We start from the raw sequence: 15,775 nt of genomic DNA on the forward strand, positions 1-15,775 counted from the left end.
TTTTTTGTCCATTAAAATAACATCAAATTGATCAGAAATACAGTGTAGACATTGTTAGTTGACCATTGGGAGGAGGTGAATCCTGCGTCTGGGGACTTCGCCGCTCTAGTACGGCAACCTGATTGACAAACATCACCAACGCCCATAAACTGGATATAGGAATGAGTCGAGTCGTGAAAATAGTCTATTTCTTAGATAATTGAGAAAAGATACACCCTTTTCCGCGCACTCCTCGTGTAATAGCGCTTGTTCGACTGTTCAATAGGGACGAGTGATTTCAGACTATTGAACTCTCGTTCTGCTCCTTTTGGATTTTGGATTGTTCTTTTCGCCGTGTGCTTTCTTTCATCTCTAGGCTACTGTCCATTTGCGTCCATCCAAAATGGCAACAAGAATCGATAAAGAGGCTTGCAGGGAAGCTTATAACCTCGTCAGAGACGATAACACGGAGATAAACTGGGCAGCGTTTAAATATGAGGGCCATATGATTGTGCCGGCGGGCCAGGGGACAGATTATGAAGAATTCAAGAGTCAGTGCACAGATGATGTGCGTCTCTTTGGCTTTGTGCGGATCACAACGGGTGATGCCATGAGCAAGCGGGCCAAGTTCACCCTCATCACCTGGGGAAAATGACAAGACACTGGTGAAAGATATTGTCCAGAACTTTGCCAAGGAGTTCATGATCAGTGATGCTCGTGAGCTAGAGGAGGACTACATTCGCACTGAGCTGAAGAAGGCAGGCGGGGCGAACTATGACGCCCAGGGAGAGTAAAGCAAAGTCCACCAGGGCGGGGCGGGGCAGGGGAGGGGCTGCTACCTTTTGGGGGAGGGAGGGGTCTTCATGCCTGGATGAGAGAGAGGGGGGGGGGGGGGGATATACACACATGCACACACAGATAAACACATCAACACAACAGCAACACAAAAACTCTCACAAAAAAGCACATTGAGACACACTCAGACATATGCCTACAGTCCTATCCTCAGCCCTCTTACCAGTCAGGTCATGGTTGATTATCTACTGTACTGTGCATCATCTCACTCTCATCTCAGCTAAGGCGCAACATTTAGAACTATCTCAATCTGGGGTGCTGTGTTTGTGTTACAACTGGAAAAGACACGTTACTGTACTGTATGTCAGAATGGCAGAAGGATTCTCTTTGTCTCTATATGATTGGACTTATCATCATTGTGCTTTTACTGTATCTTCCTCTGTGGTTGTAGTCCAAACATGCATCATTGGTCAATAATGCGGTCCTCTGTAGCTCAATTGGTAGAGCATGGCGCTTGTAACGCCAGGGTAGTGGGTTCGATCCCCGGGACCACCCATACGTAAAAATGTATGCACACATGACTGTAAGTCGCTTTGGATAAAAGCGTCTGCTAAATGGCATATTATTATTATTAATGTTGTAAATGGCTATTGTAGCTGGAAACGGCTGATTTTTAATGGAATATCTGCATAGGCGTACAGAGGCCCATTATCAACAACCATCAGTTTTGTGTTCCAATGGCACATTGTGTTTGCTAATCCAAGTTTATCATTTTAAAAGGCTAATTGATCATTAGAAAACCCTTTTGCAATTATGTACAGCTGAACACTGTTGTGCTGATTAAAGAAGCAATAAAACTGGCCTTCTTGAGACTAGTTGAGTATCTGGAGCATCAGCAATTATGGGTTCAATTACAGGCTCAAAATGGCCAGAAACAAATATCTTTCTTCTGAAACTCGTCAGTCTATTCTTGTTCTGAGAAATGAAGGCTATTCCATTCGAGAAATTGCCAAGAAACTGAAGATCTCGTACAACGCTGTGTACTACTCCCTTCACAGAACAGCGAAAAACTGACTCTAACCAGAATAGAAAGAGGAGTGGGAGGCCCCGGTGCACCTATAGTTATGCAATATGCACATACACAAACAGGATTTATTTACAATTATAAACTGGGTGGTTTGAGCCCTGAATGCTGATTGGTTGAAGCCGTGGTATATCAGACCATGGGAAATCATCAGGGGATGTAGTATTTAATTATTAGAAGAAGTTACAGGTCTGTGAGAGCCAGAAATCTTGCTTGTTTGTAGGTGACCAAATACTTTTCCACCATAATTTGCAAATAAATTCATTAAAAATCCTACAATGTGACAGACTCACATTTTCTCATTTTGTCTGTCATAGTTGACGTGTACCTGTGATGAAAATTACAGGCCTCTCTCATCTTTTTAAGTGTGAGAACTTGCACAATTGGTGGCTGACTAAATACTTTTTTTCCCCACTGTATTTCGTTTCCTTAGGGAGACGAGATTATTGGGTAAAATTTAGACTTTCACTGTCTCTGCCCACACTCCAGTCCAGTTGGTGGCATTAATGTACCTTAAAGTTGGTTGCCAACCACCATATGAAATCCACAGAAGAAGAAGAACAAAATAAACGTATGTGTGTCTTTGGTTCAATGAGAACATATTCATTAGTCTTTAGGACTTAAGTCATCATTCTGGGGCAGTTATTTTATCATGGGAACCAATATGTTGTGAAGTACTTGCTGCACGTAGGACATATTTTTGTTGCAACACACAGCCATCATGGAGGCGGAACGAATTTTAGAATATCTGACCGAAGTTGAAGAGGCGGCAGAGGATGTTCTTGCAAACAAACAACAGGTAATGTTTGGTCATTCAAGATACTTTGTACGAACACTGTTACTGTCCATGTTGATAGCTCGCAGGCTAATTAAATCGGTTGTAATTTAACCAAACGTTAGCTGGGAAGCTAGCTAGTTAATGTTAGCTAACGGCCAGCTAGCGAGCCATTGGACTCCCTAAAAACACGCCACTTCGAGACAAGGGACTTTTTCCCTAACCCTTTAACTAATTCTCCTAATGTACTACGAAAAAGTCGTAGCTGTATCGAATGGCGTGTTTTTAGGGAACCACCGGGACATGGTGGGTCGCACCCACGGAGGTATAATGGTCGCACCTAGCCTGGGCAGCCGCTAGTGGGCTTTATGGAGCTCTCCAGTATCTGCTCGGGTTGATATGCACAGCCGGTAATGCACTCGTGTCCCCCAGCGACCGTTTTGTACCGTAGAGAATGATAGAGGCCTCTAGTGGCCAAAAGACCGTGTTAGCACGGACAGGGCTTCCACCATTTTAATGTAGTCAACTAGGGGAGAAGGGGGTAGCTGCAGCTTGCTATGGGCGAGTTCAGGGTTGCCAGGTCTATCTACAATTTTAAGGAAATTACTTCTCAAAACCCGCTCACAATGCCTGAAAACACGCCCACATTTTATTTCCCGTTGCCACATTTAGCAAATAAACCCTTTTTCCATAATGTTATGGAGCAAATTAATTTGTAAATATCTAGGCTAAGAAGCAAAATCAAAATAATTATTCTTGCTAGCTTAAGAATATGTCTCAAGAGAAAAGATAATTTGCCCTCATTAAACTCGCCAGATCATTTTCCATCAATGGATGAGGATTTAACTTGTTTGACTGTTATGATTGAGCTATAAGGCCCGAGGAGGTGTGATAGGCTATATGACCAAGGGACGGCTCTTAGCCGTGGTATATTGGCCATATACCACAAACCCCTGAGGTGCCTTATTGCTATTATAAACTGGTTACCAACATAATTAGAACAGTGAAAATGATTTTTTTTGTCATACCCGTGGTACACGGTCTGATGTACCACGGCTTTCAACCAATCAGCATTCAGGGCTCAAACCACCCAGTTTATAATTGTAAATAAATCCTGTTTGTGTATGTGCATATTGCATAACTATAGATACATCCGAAAGGAGAGTTTGAGTGATGAAAGTTGGACAGAGGATCTCAATCTCTGTGCAAGAAACACTTGGACAAACTTCAAACAATGAATGTTGGGTTATTTTCTGTCTATTCTGCCATTATTATGTGCCAGATGTTAAGACTACAAACCATTATAAATGGCCAGATGTTAAGACTACAAACCGTTATAAATGGCCTATTTTGCGAGATTGACTTGTCATTTCAATAGGCATAGGCTACCAAAGTTTGCTGAGCTAGATGCAGGTAGCCTATAGCCCCAGATAGACCATCATCTCATTTCAGAGAAAAGTCCACATTGAAACTGACATTAAATGTGAAGAATGATACATTTTCAATAGAGCTGTGACCATGATCACAATTGATAACTTCCAATTTAATTAACTAAACATGGCCATTTAATAATTGCATAATAACACGAGACTACAACAACAATAAACTGAAGTAATAAGCTATTTATTAAAACCGTTTGCCAGCTCGAGGTAGTGGCACAAATTGATTTGCAATGACTCCAGCGATCATCATTTCAACATATTTATTGTATCAAACGGTAGGCTACAGTAGCCTACAATGGGATAGAAATTAATAGCACTACTTGATGGCCAACAGATGCAAATGTATCATTCTCCACATTTAGGGTGTTTCTCAATATGCATACTGCTGTGCTCCACAATTTCATGCTCGGAGTGCATTTTCCGACCACGTTCTCTTGAGTGAGGACGGGAGAATGGAGAATGCATAAAACAATATATTTGAGAAGCACTCGCACTCCCCCTACTGTATTACCAAATATTTTTTATATCTAAACCAAGATAGACCACAGCCTGTCGTTTCCAATGGGAACAGATGAGTATTGATGTGGTTCTGAGTGATTGTTTATGACACTCTTTTACGACACCTATGGTATACAACGCTGTGTACTACTCCCTTCACAGAACAGCGCAAACTGTCTCTAACCAGAATAGAAAGAGGAGTGGGAGGCCCCGGTGCACAACTGAGCAAGAGGACAAATACATTAGTGTCTAGTTTGAGAAACAGACGCCTCACAGGTCCTCAACTGGCAGCTTCATTAAATGGTACCCGCAAAACACCAGTCTCAACGTCAACAGTGAAGAGGTGACTCCGGGATACTGACCTTCTAGGCAGAGTTGCAAAGAAAAAGCCATATCTCAGACTGGCCAATAAAAAGAAAAGATTAAGATGGGCAGTTTGATGAGGATAAGACCAGTTGACGGAGGTACTGGATCAGTTTGATACATATTGTTCACCTAAGAAGAAGAGACATATGTCTCTTGTATACAACAGCAAGGTCAAAAGTTTGACATCTTTGTTACAGATTTGAAAATAAAAGCATGTACGTGTAATTTTGTAGACCTAACCTCATTTGTGCTTCGAGATGAGATTGTGTTTGGTATAAATGACTCCAGAGTTCGAGAAAGATTGCTGCAGGAAAGTGAGTTACATTTGGATACTGCATAAAAAATATGTCAGGCGAATGAGCTGGCACAATTGCATATTAAAACCTTTAGCTCCACACCAGCAAACACTGCTATGGAGGTGGAAAGCGCAGCAGTGGATTCTGTAGACAAGGACACAAGGGGGCGCTGTGAGCAAAGGAGCCACAAGCAATATGACTGTAATAGGTGTGACACCAGTCACCAGGCCAGGAAGTGCCCTGCCTTTGGAAAATGTTGCTACAAGTGCAAAGGGAAAAATCTTTTGGGGAAAAATGTGTTTTGCAAAGGACAAGTATGGGAGACAAAGTTGAAACGAAGGAGAAACGAAGGAGAATGAACAAAGTGATTTGTTTGTGGGTACTGTGGATTGCATGGAGGACGGGCAAGAACCATCACAGGTCCATACTGGAGCTAGTGACCACTGGGTACAGGGGCTAAAGCCAGCCAGATGTTTACCTTAAAGCTGGATACAGGGGCTAAAGCCAACCTGATGTTTACCTTAAAGCTGGATACAGGGGCTAAAGCCAGCCAGATGTTTACCTTAAAGCTGGATACAGGGGCTAAAGCCAACCTGATCAAAATGAGGGATTTTCATGAGCTAAAGCACAAACCAGCCATCATGCAAAAGGCTGTGGCTCTCAAAGCGTACAATGGCCAAGCAATTGAGACTAAAGGTTTGCTAAACGTCTGCTAAATGATGTAAATGTAAAACAAGAAGCCAAACACTTATGTTTGTGATTGTACCAGAGGGGATAAGCTGTCCTCGGAGGTTGTGCAGCCTGATCATGCCAGGTGAGGGAGATGGCAAACCCCACAGATAGGAAAGGGATTCCGCGTGTTTTGGGCATGGTCAACTGTTTGGGGAAGTTTGTACCAAACCTGTCAGCTAAAACGGTGAACTGAAGGTCACTCCTTCAGGACAAGACAGAGTTCTCATAGAACAGAGAACATGAAAGAGAGTTGTTCGATGTACAAAACATTTTGTCTGAAGAGCGCTAACTTGTTTCAACCTGACAGGCCTACTAAGGTGTTCACGGACGCCTCCAAAGATGGCGTTGGAGCAGTGCTTCTTCAGGAGCATCAGGAGATGTGGAGCACGTGGCTTATGCGGACCGTTCTTTGACTGATGCTGAGAAGAGTTATGCTCCAAATAGAAAAGGAGTGCCTAGGGTTGGTCGTTTGGTTGTGAGAAGTTTCACTGTTACATTTATGGCTTACCAAAGGGGATTCTAGAAACAGACCATAAACCCCTTATTCCAATCTCTCTAAAAAAAATCTGAATGACATGCCTCCTCGTCTTCAAAGGATGATGATGATGAAGGTTGCAACGCTATGGTTTTGTTCTAATCTACAGTACCAGTCAAAAGTTTGGACACACCTACTCATTCAAGGGTTTTTCTTTATTTTTACAATTTTTTTTACATTGTAGAATAATAGTGAAGACATCAAATTAAAACATGTATTTTATATTTGAGATTCTTCAAATAAGCCACCCTTTGCTTTGATGACGGCTTTGCACATGCTTGGCATTCTCTCAACCAGCTTCATGAGGTAGTCACCTGGAATGCATTTCAATTAACAGGTGTGCCTTGTTACATTTTAGTCATTTAGCAGACGCTCTTATCCAGAGCGACTTACAGTTAGTGAGTGCATACATTTTCATACTAAAAGTTAATTTGTGGAATTTGTGGATTTTCTTTCCTTCTTAATGCGTTTGAGACAATCAGTTGTGTTGTGACAAGGTAGGGGTGGTATACAGAAGATAGCCCTATTTGGTAAAAGATCAAGTCCATATTATGGCAAGAACATCTCAAATAAGCAAAGAGAAACGACAGTCCATCATTACTTTAAGACATGAAGGTCAGTCAATACGGAACATTTCAAGAACTTTGAAAGTTTCTTCAAGTGTAGTCGCAAAAACCATCAAGCAGTATGATGAAATTGGCTCTCATGAGGACCGCCACAGGAATGGAAGACCCAGAGTTACCTCTGCTGCAGAGAAGTTCATTATAGTTACCAGCCTCAGAAATTGCAGCCCACATAAATGCTTCACAGAGTTCAAGTCACAGACACATCTCAACATCAACTCTTCAGAGGGGACTGTGTGAATCAGGCCTTCATGGTCGAATTGCTGCAAAGAAACCACTACTAAAGGACACCAATAATAAGAAGAGACCTGCTTGGGCCAAGAAACACGAGCAATGGACATTAGACCGGTGGAAATTTGTCCTTTGGTCTGGAGTCCAAATTGGAGATTTTTGGTTCCAACTGCCGTGTCTTTGTGAGACGCGGTGTGGGTGAATGGATGATCTCCGCATGTGTGGTTCCCACCGTGAAGCATGGAGGAGGAGGTGTTATGGTGGGGGGGTGCTTTGCTGGTGACACTGTCTGTGATTTTATTTAGAATTCAAGGCACACTTAACCAGCATGGCTACCACAGCATTCTGCAGCGATATGCCATCCCATCTGGTTTGGGCTTAGTGGGACTATCATTTGTTTTTCAACAGGATAATGACCCAACACACCTCCAGGCTGTGTAAGGGCTATTTTACCAAGAAGGAGAGTGATGGAGTGCTGCATCAGATGACCTGTCCTCCACAATCCCCCGACCTCAACCAAATTGAGATGGTTTGTCGGACCACAGAGTGAAGGAAAAGCAGCCAACAAGTGCTCAGCATATGTGGGAACTCCTTCAAGACTGTTGGAAAAGCATTCCAGGTGAAGCTGTTTGAGAGAATGCCAAGACTGTGCAAAGCTGTCATCAAGGAAAAGTGTGTCTATTTGAAGAATTTCTAGTATCAAATATATTTAGATTTGTTTAACACTTTTTTGGTTACTACATGATTCCATATGTGTTATTTCATAGTTTTGATGGCTTCACTGTTATTCTACAATGTAGAAAATAGTAAAAATAAAGAAAAACCCTTGAATGAGTAGGTGTGTCCAAACTTTTGACTGGCACTGTAGGTGCCTGGGTCAACTTTAGTGGTAGCAGATGCCCTCTCAGTGGCTCCACCAGCGGTGGCCCAAAACAGCCTCAGTCAGGAGCTTATGGAGGAGGAGGTTGCCTTGCATGTGGATATGGTCATGGGAGTCACTTCCTGTTTCTGACAGCAACTAAGGAGAATAGCTGAAGAGACCATAACAGATCCCATTCTTTGCAAGGTGATCCATCATCTGGAAAATGGGCTTCTGTAAGCAGCACTTGCCAGTAAGTGCAGAGCTGTCAGTGGTCAATGGTGTTGAAGACTAATAGAGTGGGGATACTGCAGAGATGAAGGACCTCTGGGAGCTGAGAAATGTAAGAGAAGGCCAGAGAGTCCCTTTATTGGTCAAATATCAATTCTAACATTGAGCAAACGGTGGGAAATTGTGACACGTCTCAAATGTCATTATAGACAGCCCAAGGAGCCCATGGTTATGGGAGAGGTACCCACCACAGCCTGGGAGAAGGTACCCACCACAGCCTGGGAGAGGTACCCACCACAGCCTGGGAGACGTACCCACCACAGCCTGGGAGACGTACCCACCACAGCCTGGGAGACGTACCCACCACAGCCTGGGAGACGTACCCACCACAGCCTGGGAGACGTACCCACCACAGCCTGGGAGACGTACCCACCACAGCCTGGGAGACGTACCCACCACAGCCTGGGAGAGGTACCCACCACAGCCTGGGAGAAGGTACCCACCACAGCCTGGGAGACGTACCCACCACAGCCTGGGAGAAGGTACCCACCACAGCCTGGGAGACGTACCCACCACAGCCTGGGAGACGTACCCACCACAGCCTGGGAGAAGGTACCCACCACAGCCTGGGAGAAGGTTGGAGTGGACTTGTTTGACTATAACCTTGAAATTGCACTCTTGTGCAGCACAACAGCAAGGACTGTCATTTTGCATTTGAAATCATTTTTTGCTAGGCATGGGATTCCCCTAGTGGTTGTTCCTGATAATGCACCTACGTTTTAGACGTTTGCTGAGCATTATGAGTTCAGACCTATAACCTCTAGTCCACTATATCCTAAAAGTAACGGACAGGTTGAAAAGGGTGAAGAGACTCTTCAACAAGGCAGCACACAGTGGGACTGATCCATACTCTTCAACAAGGCAGCGCACAGTGGGACTGATCCATACTCTTCAACAAGGCAGCACACAGTGGGACTGATCCATACTCTTCAACAAGGCAGCACACAGTGGGACTGATCCATACTCTTCAACAAGGCAGCACACAGTGGGACTGATCCATACCTTTCAACAAGGCAGCACACAGTGGGACTGATCCATACCCTTCAACAAGGCAGCACACAGTGGGACTGATCCATACTCTTCAACAAGGCAGCACACAGTGGGACTGATCCATACCCTTCAACAAGGCAGCACACAGTGGGACTGATCCATATTCTTCAAGGCAGCGCACAGTGGGACTGATCCATACCCTTCAACAAGGCAGCACACAGTGGGACTGATCCATACTCTTCAAGGCAGCACACAGTGGGACTGATCCATACTTGGCTTTATTGTCTTACAGAGTAGCGTTCTTGGAATGTGGCCTGTCACCTGCAGAAATCCTAATGGGACGCAAGTTGCGTTCCAGGTTGCCTATTCTGCCTGAATCACTGCCCATTAGCTGTGCAGGACAGGGCCCTGCAGTTGAAGGCAAGACAAACTCTACTATGACAAAACTGCTAGACTGTTGTCACCGTTGGCAGCTCAGGATGCGGTTCGAATTCGGCGTCCGGATTAACGGGTTAGAAAGGCTACTGTATTGGAGGAGGTTATGCCTCGGTCATATACATTCAGGACAGAAGATGGCGCAATAGACAAAGCCTTTTGAGAACACAGGAGACGTTTGAGGACGCTCAGGACACAGTCATACTGCCACTGGACACACAGTCATACTGCCACTGGAGACACAGTCATACTGCCACTGGACACACAGTCATACTGCCACTGGACACACAGTCATACTGCCACTGGACACACAGTCATACTGCCACTGGACACACAGTCATACTGCCACTGGAGACACAGTCATACTGCCACTGGAGACACAGTCATACTGCCACTGGACACACAGTCATACTGCCACTGGACACACAGTCATACTGCCACTGGACACACAGTCATACTGCCACTGGAGACACAGTCATACTGCCACTGGAGACACAGTCATACTGCCACTGGAGACACAGTCATACTGCCACTGGAGACACAGTCATACTGCCACTGGAGACACAGTCATACTGCCACTGGAGACACAGTCATACTGCCACTGGAGACACAGTCATACTGCCACTGGACACACAGTCATACTGCCACTGGAGACACAGTCATACTGCCACTGGACACACAGTCATACTGCCACTGGACACACAGTCATACTGCCACTGGAGACACAGTCATACTGCCACTGGAGACACAGTCATACTGCCACTGGAGACACAGTCATACTGCCACTGGACACACAGTCATACTGCCACTGGACACACAGTCATACTGCCACTGGAGACACAGTCATACTGCCACTGGAGACACAGTCATACTGCCACTGGAGACACAGTCATACTGCCACTGGAGACACAGTCATACTGCCACTGGAGACACAGTCATACTGCCACTGGAGACACAGTCATACTGCCACTGGAGACACAGTCATACTGCCACTGGAGACACAGTCATACTGCCACTGGACACACAGTCATACTGCCACTGGACACACAGTCATACTGCCACTGGACACACAGTCATACTGCCACTGGACACACAGTCATACTGCCACTGGACACACAGTCATACTGCCACGGGACACAGTCATACTGCCACTGGACACACAGTCATACTGCCACTGGACACAGTCATACTGCCACTGGACACACAGTCATACTGCCACTGGACACACAGTCATACTGCCACTGGAGACACAGTCATACTGCCACTGGACACACAGTCATACTGCCACTGGACACACAGTCATACTGCCACTGGAGACACAGTCATACTGCCACTGGAGACACAGTCATACTGCCACTGGACACACAGTCATACTGCCACTGGAGACACAGTCATACTGCCACGGGACACAGGACAAAGAAAGGAGAACAAGTAGGGATGTTTCTGTGACAGCAGCTTCAGACCCTGCAGCAGGCCTCCAGAAAGACTGACTATTCAGTGGTGATGTTTAATGGACCAAAGACTGAGAGGCTGACTCATTGACTTGTTGGGGTTTGTTTTGATATTTTCACTGACTGTTTTGAAACGGGGATGAATTGGTATTTGTGAATTGACATTGCTTGTTGATGAAATGTGTATGTTTTGAAAAAAAAAAAAAAAGGAAAATAAAAGGAAGATGTGATCTTTTACGACACCTGTGGTATGTTTGTGGGCAATGGCGGAATGACAGAAAAAACATGTTAAATATGATTGATGGTGATGGTCGTCGTTGCTCGCTGTTAGCAACACCGTAACACAGCGGACAGAACAAGCAAGGAGGTGGGCAGAGCCAATCACGAGCTAGCGAGATCCTATTGGCCCGTTCTAGCATATATCTGCATATTTCCGTTAGGGTACGCCTACTCTGTGAAGTGCGCTTGTGCAGTAACTCAATTCACCTTTGCACTCCTTCTAAACAATGCACTTTTTTTTTACAACTTTGTCAAAGGCTAAAGTCTACAAAACTTACTCCACTCTGTTCATAACAGATTCTAGTTTTGGGATCAGAAAACTGTATTGAGATATTTGTAGAATGTTGGCCAGAATCCATCTCCTTCCATCTTCTCCCACTACCGGCCCCTGGGCTTCCTCTCACTACCGGCCCCTGGGCTTCCTCCCACTACCGGCCCCTGGGCTTCCTCCCACTACCGGCCCCTGGGCTTCCTCCCACTACCGGCCCCTGGGCTTCCTCCCACTACCGGCCCCTGGGCTTCCTCCCACTACCGGCCCCTGGGCTTCCTCCCACTACCGGCCCCTGGGCTTCCTCCCACTGCCGGCCCCTGGGCTTCCTCCCACTACCATATTTGGTAGTGAGAGGAAACGCCAATCAGATGCTTCACATTTATACATCCGGTGAAATATCTGGCTCCATTGTTCTATCTGTGTTAGTACCTCACGCTTCACTGAACCTTCGCAACAATAGACGAAAAAATTTTATATATACACAAAGCAAACGTTTTTACTTCATAACTATCAGCTAGCTATAATGTAGCTAACCAGATAGTTTAACAGGCAAAAATGACCTAAAACCAATATTATGTAAGATATGTTATGTCAATTCTTCGTGCATAGCTAGCTAACAATTATTCATAGTATCTGGCTAGCTAACAGTACTAGTAGCTAGCTAGTTAGCCCTATTGACTTATTATGGGTTTGCTATCTACGGTACATAGGCAGGTAAAAATGCCAAAATTAACACAGCATGTATTTTATTAACGTATCAAGATAAAATATTGTAGTCAGGCAACATATGAGATGTGAAAAGGCAACGTTTCATTCCGAAGTCGCAGTGTATTTTCTTCCTTACATTTCCTCCTTAACAAGATTAAATGGCAAGATGAACCGGACGCCGGGGTACACGACTTTATTACCGGCTGTGGAGAACCATAGAGCCCACTAGCGGTTGCCCAGGCTAGGTCGCACCCAGGCTAGGTCGCACCCAGGCTAGCTAGTTTTTGACATTCCATTTTCCTCACATTCACTCATTGTCACTGTATAATACAGTTAACACAACTACTGCTGTTAATGTGGCTGTTTTTAGATCGTGGATCTGGACACGAAGCGGAATATGAACAGGGAAGCGTTGAATGCTCTGAAACATGAGATGGCATCGGAAGGTGGGTGCTGTTCAGAATGACGACGGTTCGGAGCTCTTATTCAAAGATTAATAAACTCAAAGACATTACCACCCTCTTTGATGCTAAATTAAAAGTCACAGGCAGAGCCGTGGACGATGACGACGTTTCATATCAGTCTTTCTGAATGATAATTCATAAACACATTTCAATGTTCCATTATCTCTCAGAAAATACGTAAATGTTTTATGTATCACCTGCAATTCAATCTCTTATTCATCCTTTTTTTGTACATGCAGAGAAAGTGAAGGTTTGCTTTGGAAACATGTTCATCAAATTCCCCAAAGCAAAGACTAAAGAGATGATACAGAGGGGTAAGAGTTTCCTCATGCTCAGATCTGTTTTAATGACTGTGAAGCAGGATGCCAGCCTCTGGAATGTGTTGGGTTTCATCTGGAATGTGTTGGGTTTCATCTGGAATGTGTTGGGTTTCATCTGGAATGTGTTGGGTTTCATCTGGAATGTGTTGGGTTTCATCTGGAATGTGTTGGGTTTCAACTGGAATGTGTTGGGTTTCATCTGGAATGTGTTGGGTTTCATCTGGAATGTGTTGGGTTTCTCTGACCAGATCAGGAGCAGCTTGACAAGGAGATCAACAACCTTCGCCAAGCCCTGAAAGACAAACTCAACCGCCTCAATGAACTGCAAGGTAAAATCTTTACATAATATCATCAACCATGCTTCCTTTCCTTAAGGCTGTAGTGGCCAGTACTGGGCCTGGTTTCCCAAAAGCATCTTATGGCTAAGTTCATCAAAGAAGCACAGGATCCTATGGTTTTCATGATAAACTTAGCCTTAAGATGCTTTTGGAAAACCGGGCCCCGATCAGTAATGTATCCTTCAACAATGCATAGCCTAATTTTCTCAACATTTTTTTGTTGTTTTATTTTACTTTTTTTTTATTAAAAATAAATGCACTGTTGGTTAAGGGCTGTAAATAAGCATTTCACTGTAATGTCTGCACCTGTTGTATTCGGCGCATGTGGCCAATAAAATTTGATTTGATTAACGTTAGTATGCATTATCTTGTGGATACTGTTGTAAAGACTTAATAATAATAATATGCCATTTAGCAGACGCTTTTATCCAAAGCAACTTACAGTCATGCGTGCATACATTATTTTTTTTTGTGTATGGGTGGGTGGTCCCGGGGATCGAACCCACTACCCCTGGCGTTACGAGCGCCGTGCTCTACCAGCTGAGCTACAGACGACTTGTGTTTGTGTTTCCAGGGAAACCGGAGCTGACAGGATACAACCTGTCTCCTCTGTCCAGTGATGAGGTGAGGTCCATCAACCACCTGATGAAGAGATGAGGCTATGGTTTAGTTTGGTTCTGACCCAATGGTGGCTGGTGGTGCTGTTTGTCAGAGGACCGGCTCTGGAACGGAATAAATGGAACCGTATCAAACACAAAATTATAAACGCATCGTGTAAAGTGTTGGTCCCATGTTTCATGAGCTGAAATAAATGATCCCAGAAAATGTTCCATATGCAGAAAAAGCTTATTTATCTCAAATTGTGTGCACACATTTGTTTACATCCCTGTTAGTGAGCATTTCTCCTTTGCCAAGATAATCCATCCACCTGACAGGTGTGGTGTATCAAGAAGCTGATTAAACAGCTTGATCATTACACAGGTGCACCTTGTGCTGGGGACAATAAAAGGCCGCTCTAAAATGTGCAGTTTTTTTCACAGATGCCCAGTCATGTGAAATCCATAGATTAGGGTCTAATGAATGTATTTCAATTGACTGGTTTACTGTATCATCGTTGAAATTGTCACATGTTAAGGTTAATATTTAATATTTTTTTGTTCAGTATGCAGGCAGCTGGTGATCCATCCTAATTACTTTATTAATTACAGAACAACCAGAAATGTTCACATTTCTTACATTCTGAAGCTCTTATGTTGTGGAACAGAGTCACTGTCTGTTCGTCAATATGATTCCCTTCTCTGTTGTGTAGTTGTCTGTTGCTACCAGCAGGTGGTGGTATTGTCTCAGTGAACTGCCATACAGGCGTTTTAGGGAACTTCCACAACAACCTGGTACCAAATGAATCTCTGAAAACACATCAGTCTTTGTTGTTTACTGTCATGTTTATATTGAATAATCATTTGTCTGTATTCGACATTGGTGAAGAATCATTTTTCTGTATTCGACATTGGTGAAGAATCATTTGTCTGTATTTGACATTGGTGAAGAATCATTTGTCTGTGTATTTGGTATAAGCAGTGTTTTTTTCATAGAATAGATCCCAACACTGTACTTGCATACTTTTCAAATAAATAATGTTTATGTCAGAGCTGATTATTTGAGGTCTGCTGAAGTGTTTGTGTGTGTTTGGGGAGCATGACTTACCCTGGGCGGGGGGGGCGGTCACATGACAGGCTGGCATGGCGGCACAGTAACTTTCTGTCCGGGGGTAGCGTGCGGTCTGCCGTGGCACGGTAGCTTCCTGTTGTGTTGCGAGGACTGGCACCGGGCCAGAGTGACGAACACCTGGTTCATCCTATAAAAACGCTGCTCTAAGTTCATTTTGTCTCCTGATTCAGGGCCTCTCTTGTCTCAATGGGACTCTGATCAAACAAAGGTGAGATATAAAAACTAGTGGGAAGCTGCTTCCTTCTCCCAGCATTTTAGAGACACACCTTTATAGTGCACTTCTTC

At 44.3% G+C, this 15,775-nt stretch overlaps 1 protein-coding gene and 1 pseudogene across 2 annotated transcripts; both read left to right on the forward strand.

The window, feature by feature from the left end:
- The first annotated feature begins 234 nt into the window (after positions 1-234).
- On the forward strand, positions 235-782 carry LOC311133262 (coactosin-like protein; annotated as a pseudogene). The gene has a single exon. The product of its transcript is annotated as a coactosin-like protein (transcript).
- A 1,622-nt stretch (positions 783-2,404) lies between these two features.
- On the forward strand, positions 2,405-14,909 carry pdrg1 (p53 and DNA-damage regulated 1). Its single transcript, XM_084166892.1, has 5 exons — positions 2,405-2,657; positions 13,011-13,086; positions 13,344-13,418; positions 13,673-13,753; positions 14,337-14,909. The coding sequence occupies exons 1-5, from the start codon at positions 2,580-2,582 to the stop codon at positions 14,417-14,419; spliced, it is 393 nt and encodes a 130-aa protein (XP_084023018.1). The 5' UTR covers positions 2,405-2,579; the 3' UTR covers positions 14,420-14,909.
- The last annotated feature ends 866 nt before the right edge of the window (positions 14,910-15,775 follow it).

This window comes from Coregonus lavaretus (assembly GCF_964263955.1).
Source record: "Coregonus lavaretus genome assembly, chromosome: 8".
NCBI lineage: Eukaryota > Metazoa > Chordata > Actinopteri > Salmoniformes > Salmonidae > Coregonus > Coregonus lavaretus.

Bases quoted from the DNA above. Each gene is read 5' to 3' on its own strand.
- pdrg1 (XM_084166892.1), top strand. From the start codon at position 2,580: ATGGAGGCGGAACGAATTTTAGAATATCTGACCGAAGTTGAAGAGGCG. The intron at 13,087-13,343 runs GTGGGTGCTGTT...TTGTACATGCAG, and splicing joins ACATGAGATGGCATCGGAAG to AGAAAGTGAAGGTTTGCTTT. The intron at 13,419-13,672 runs GTAAGAGTTTCC...TTCTCTGACCAG, and splicing joins TAAAGAGATGATACAGAGGG to ATCAGGAGCAGCTTGACAAG.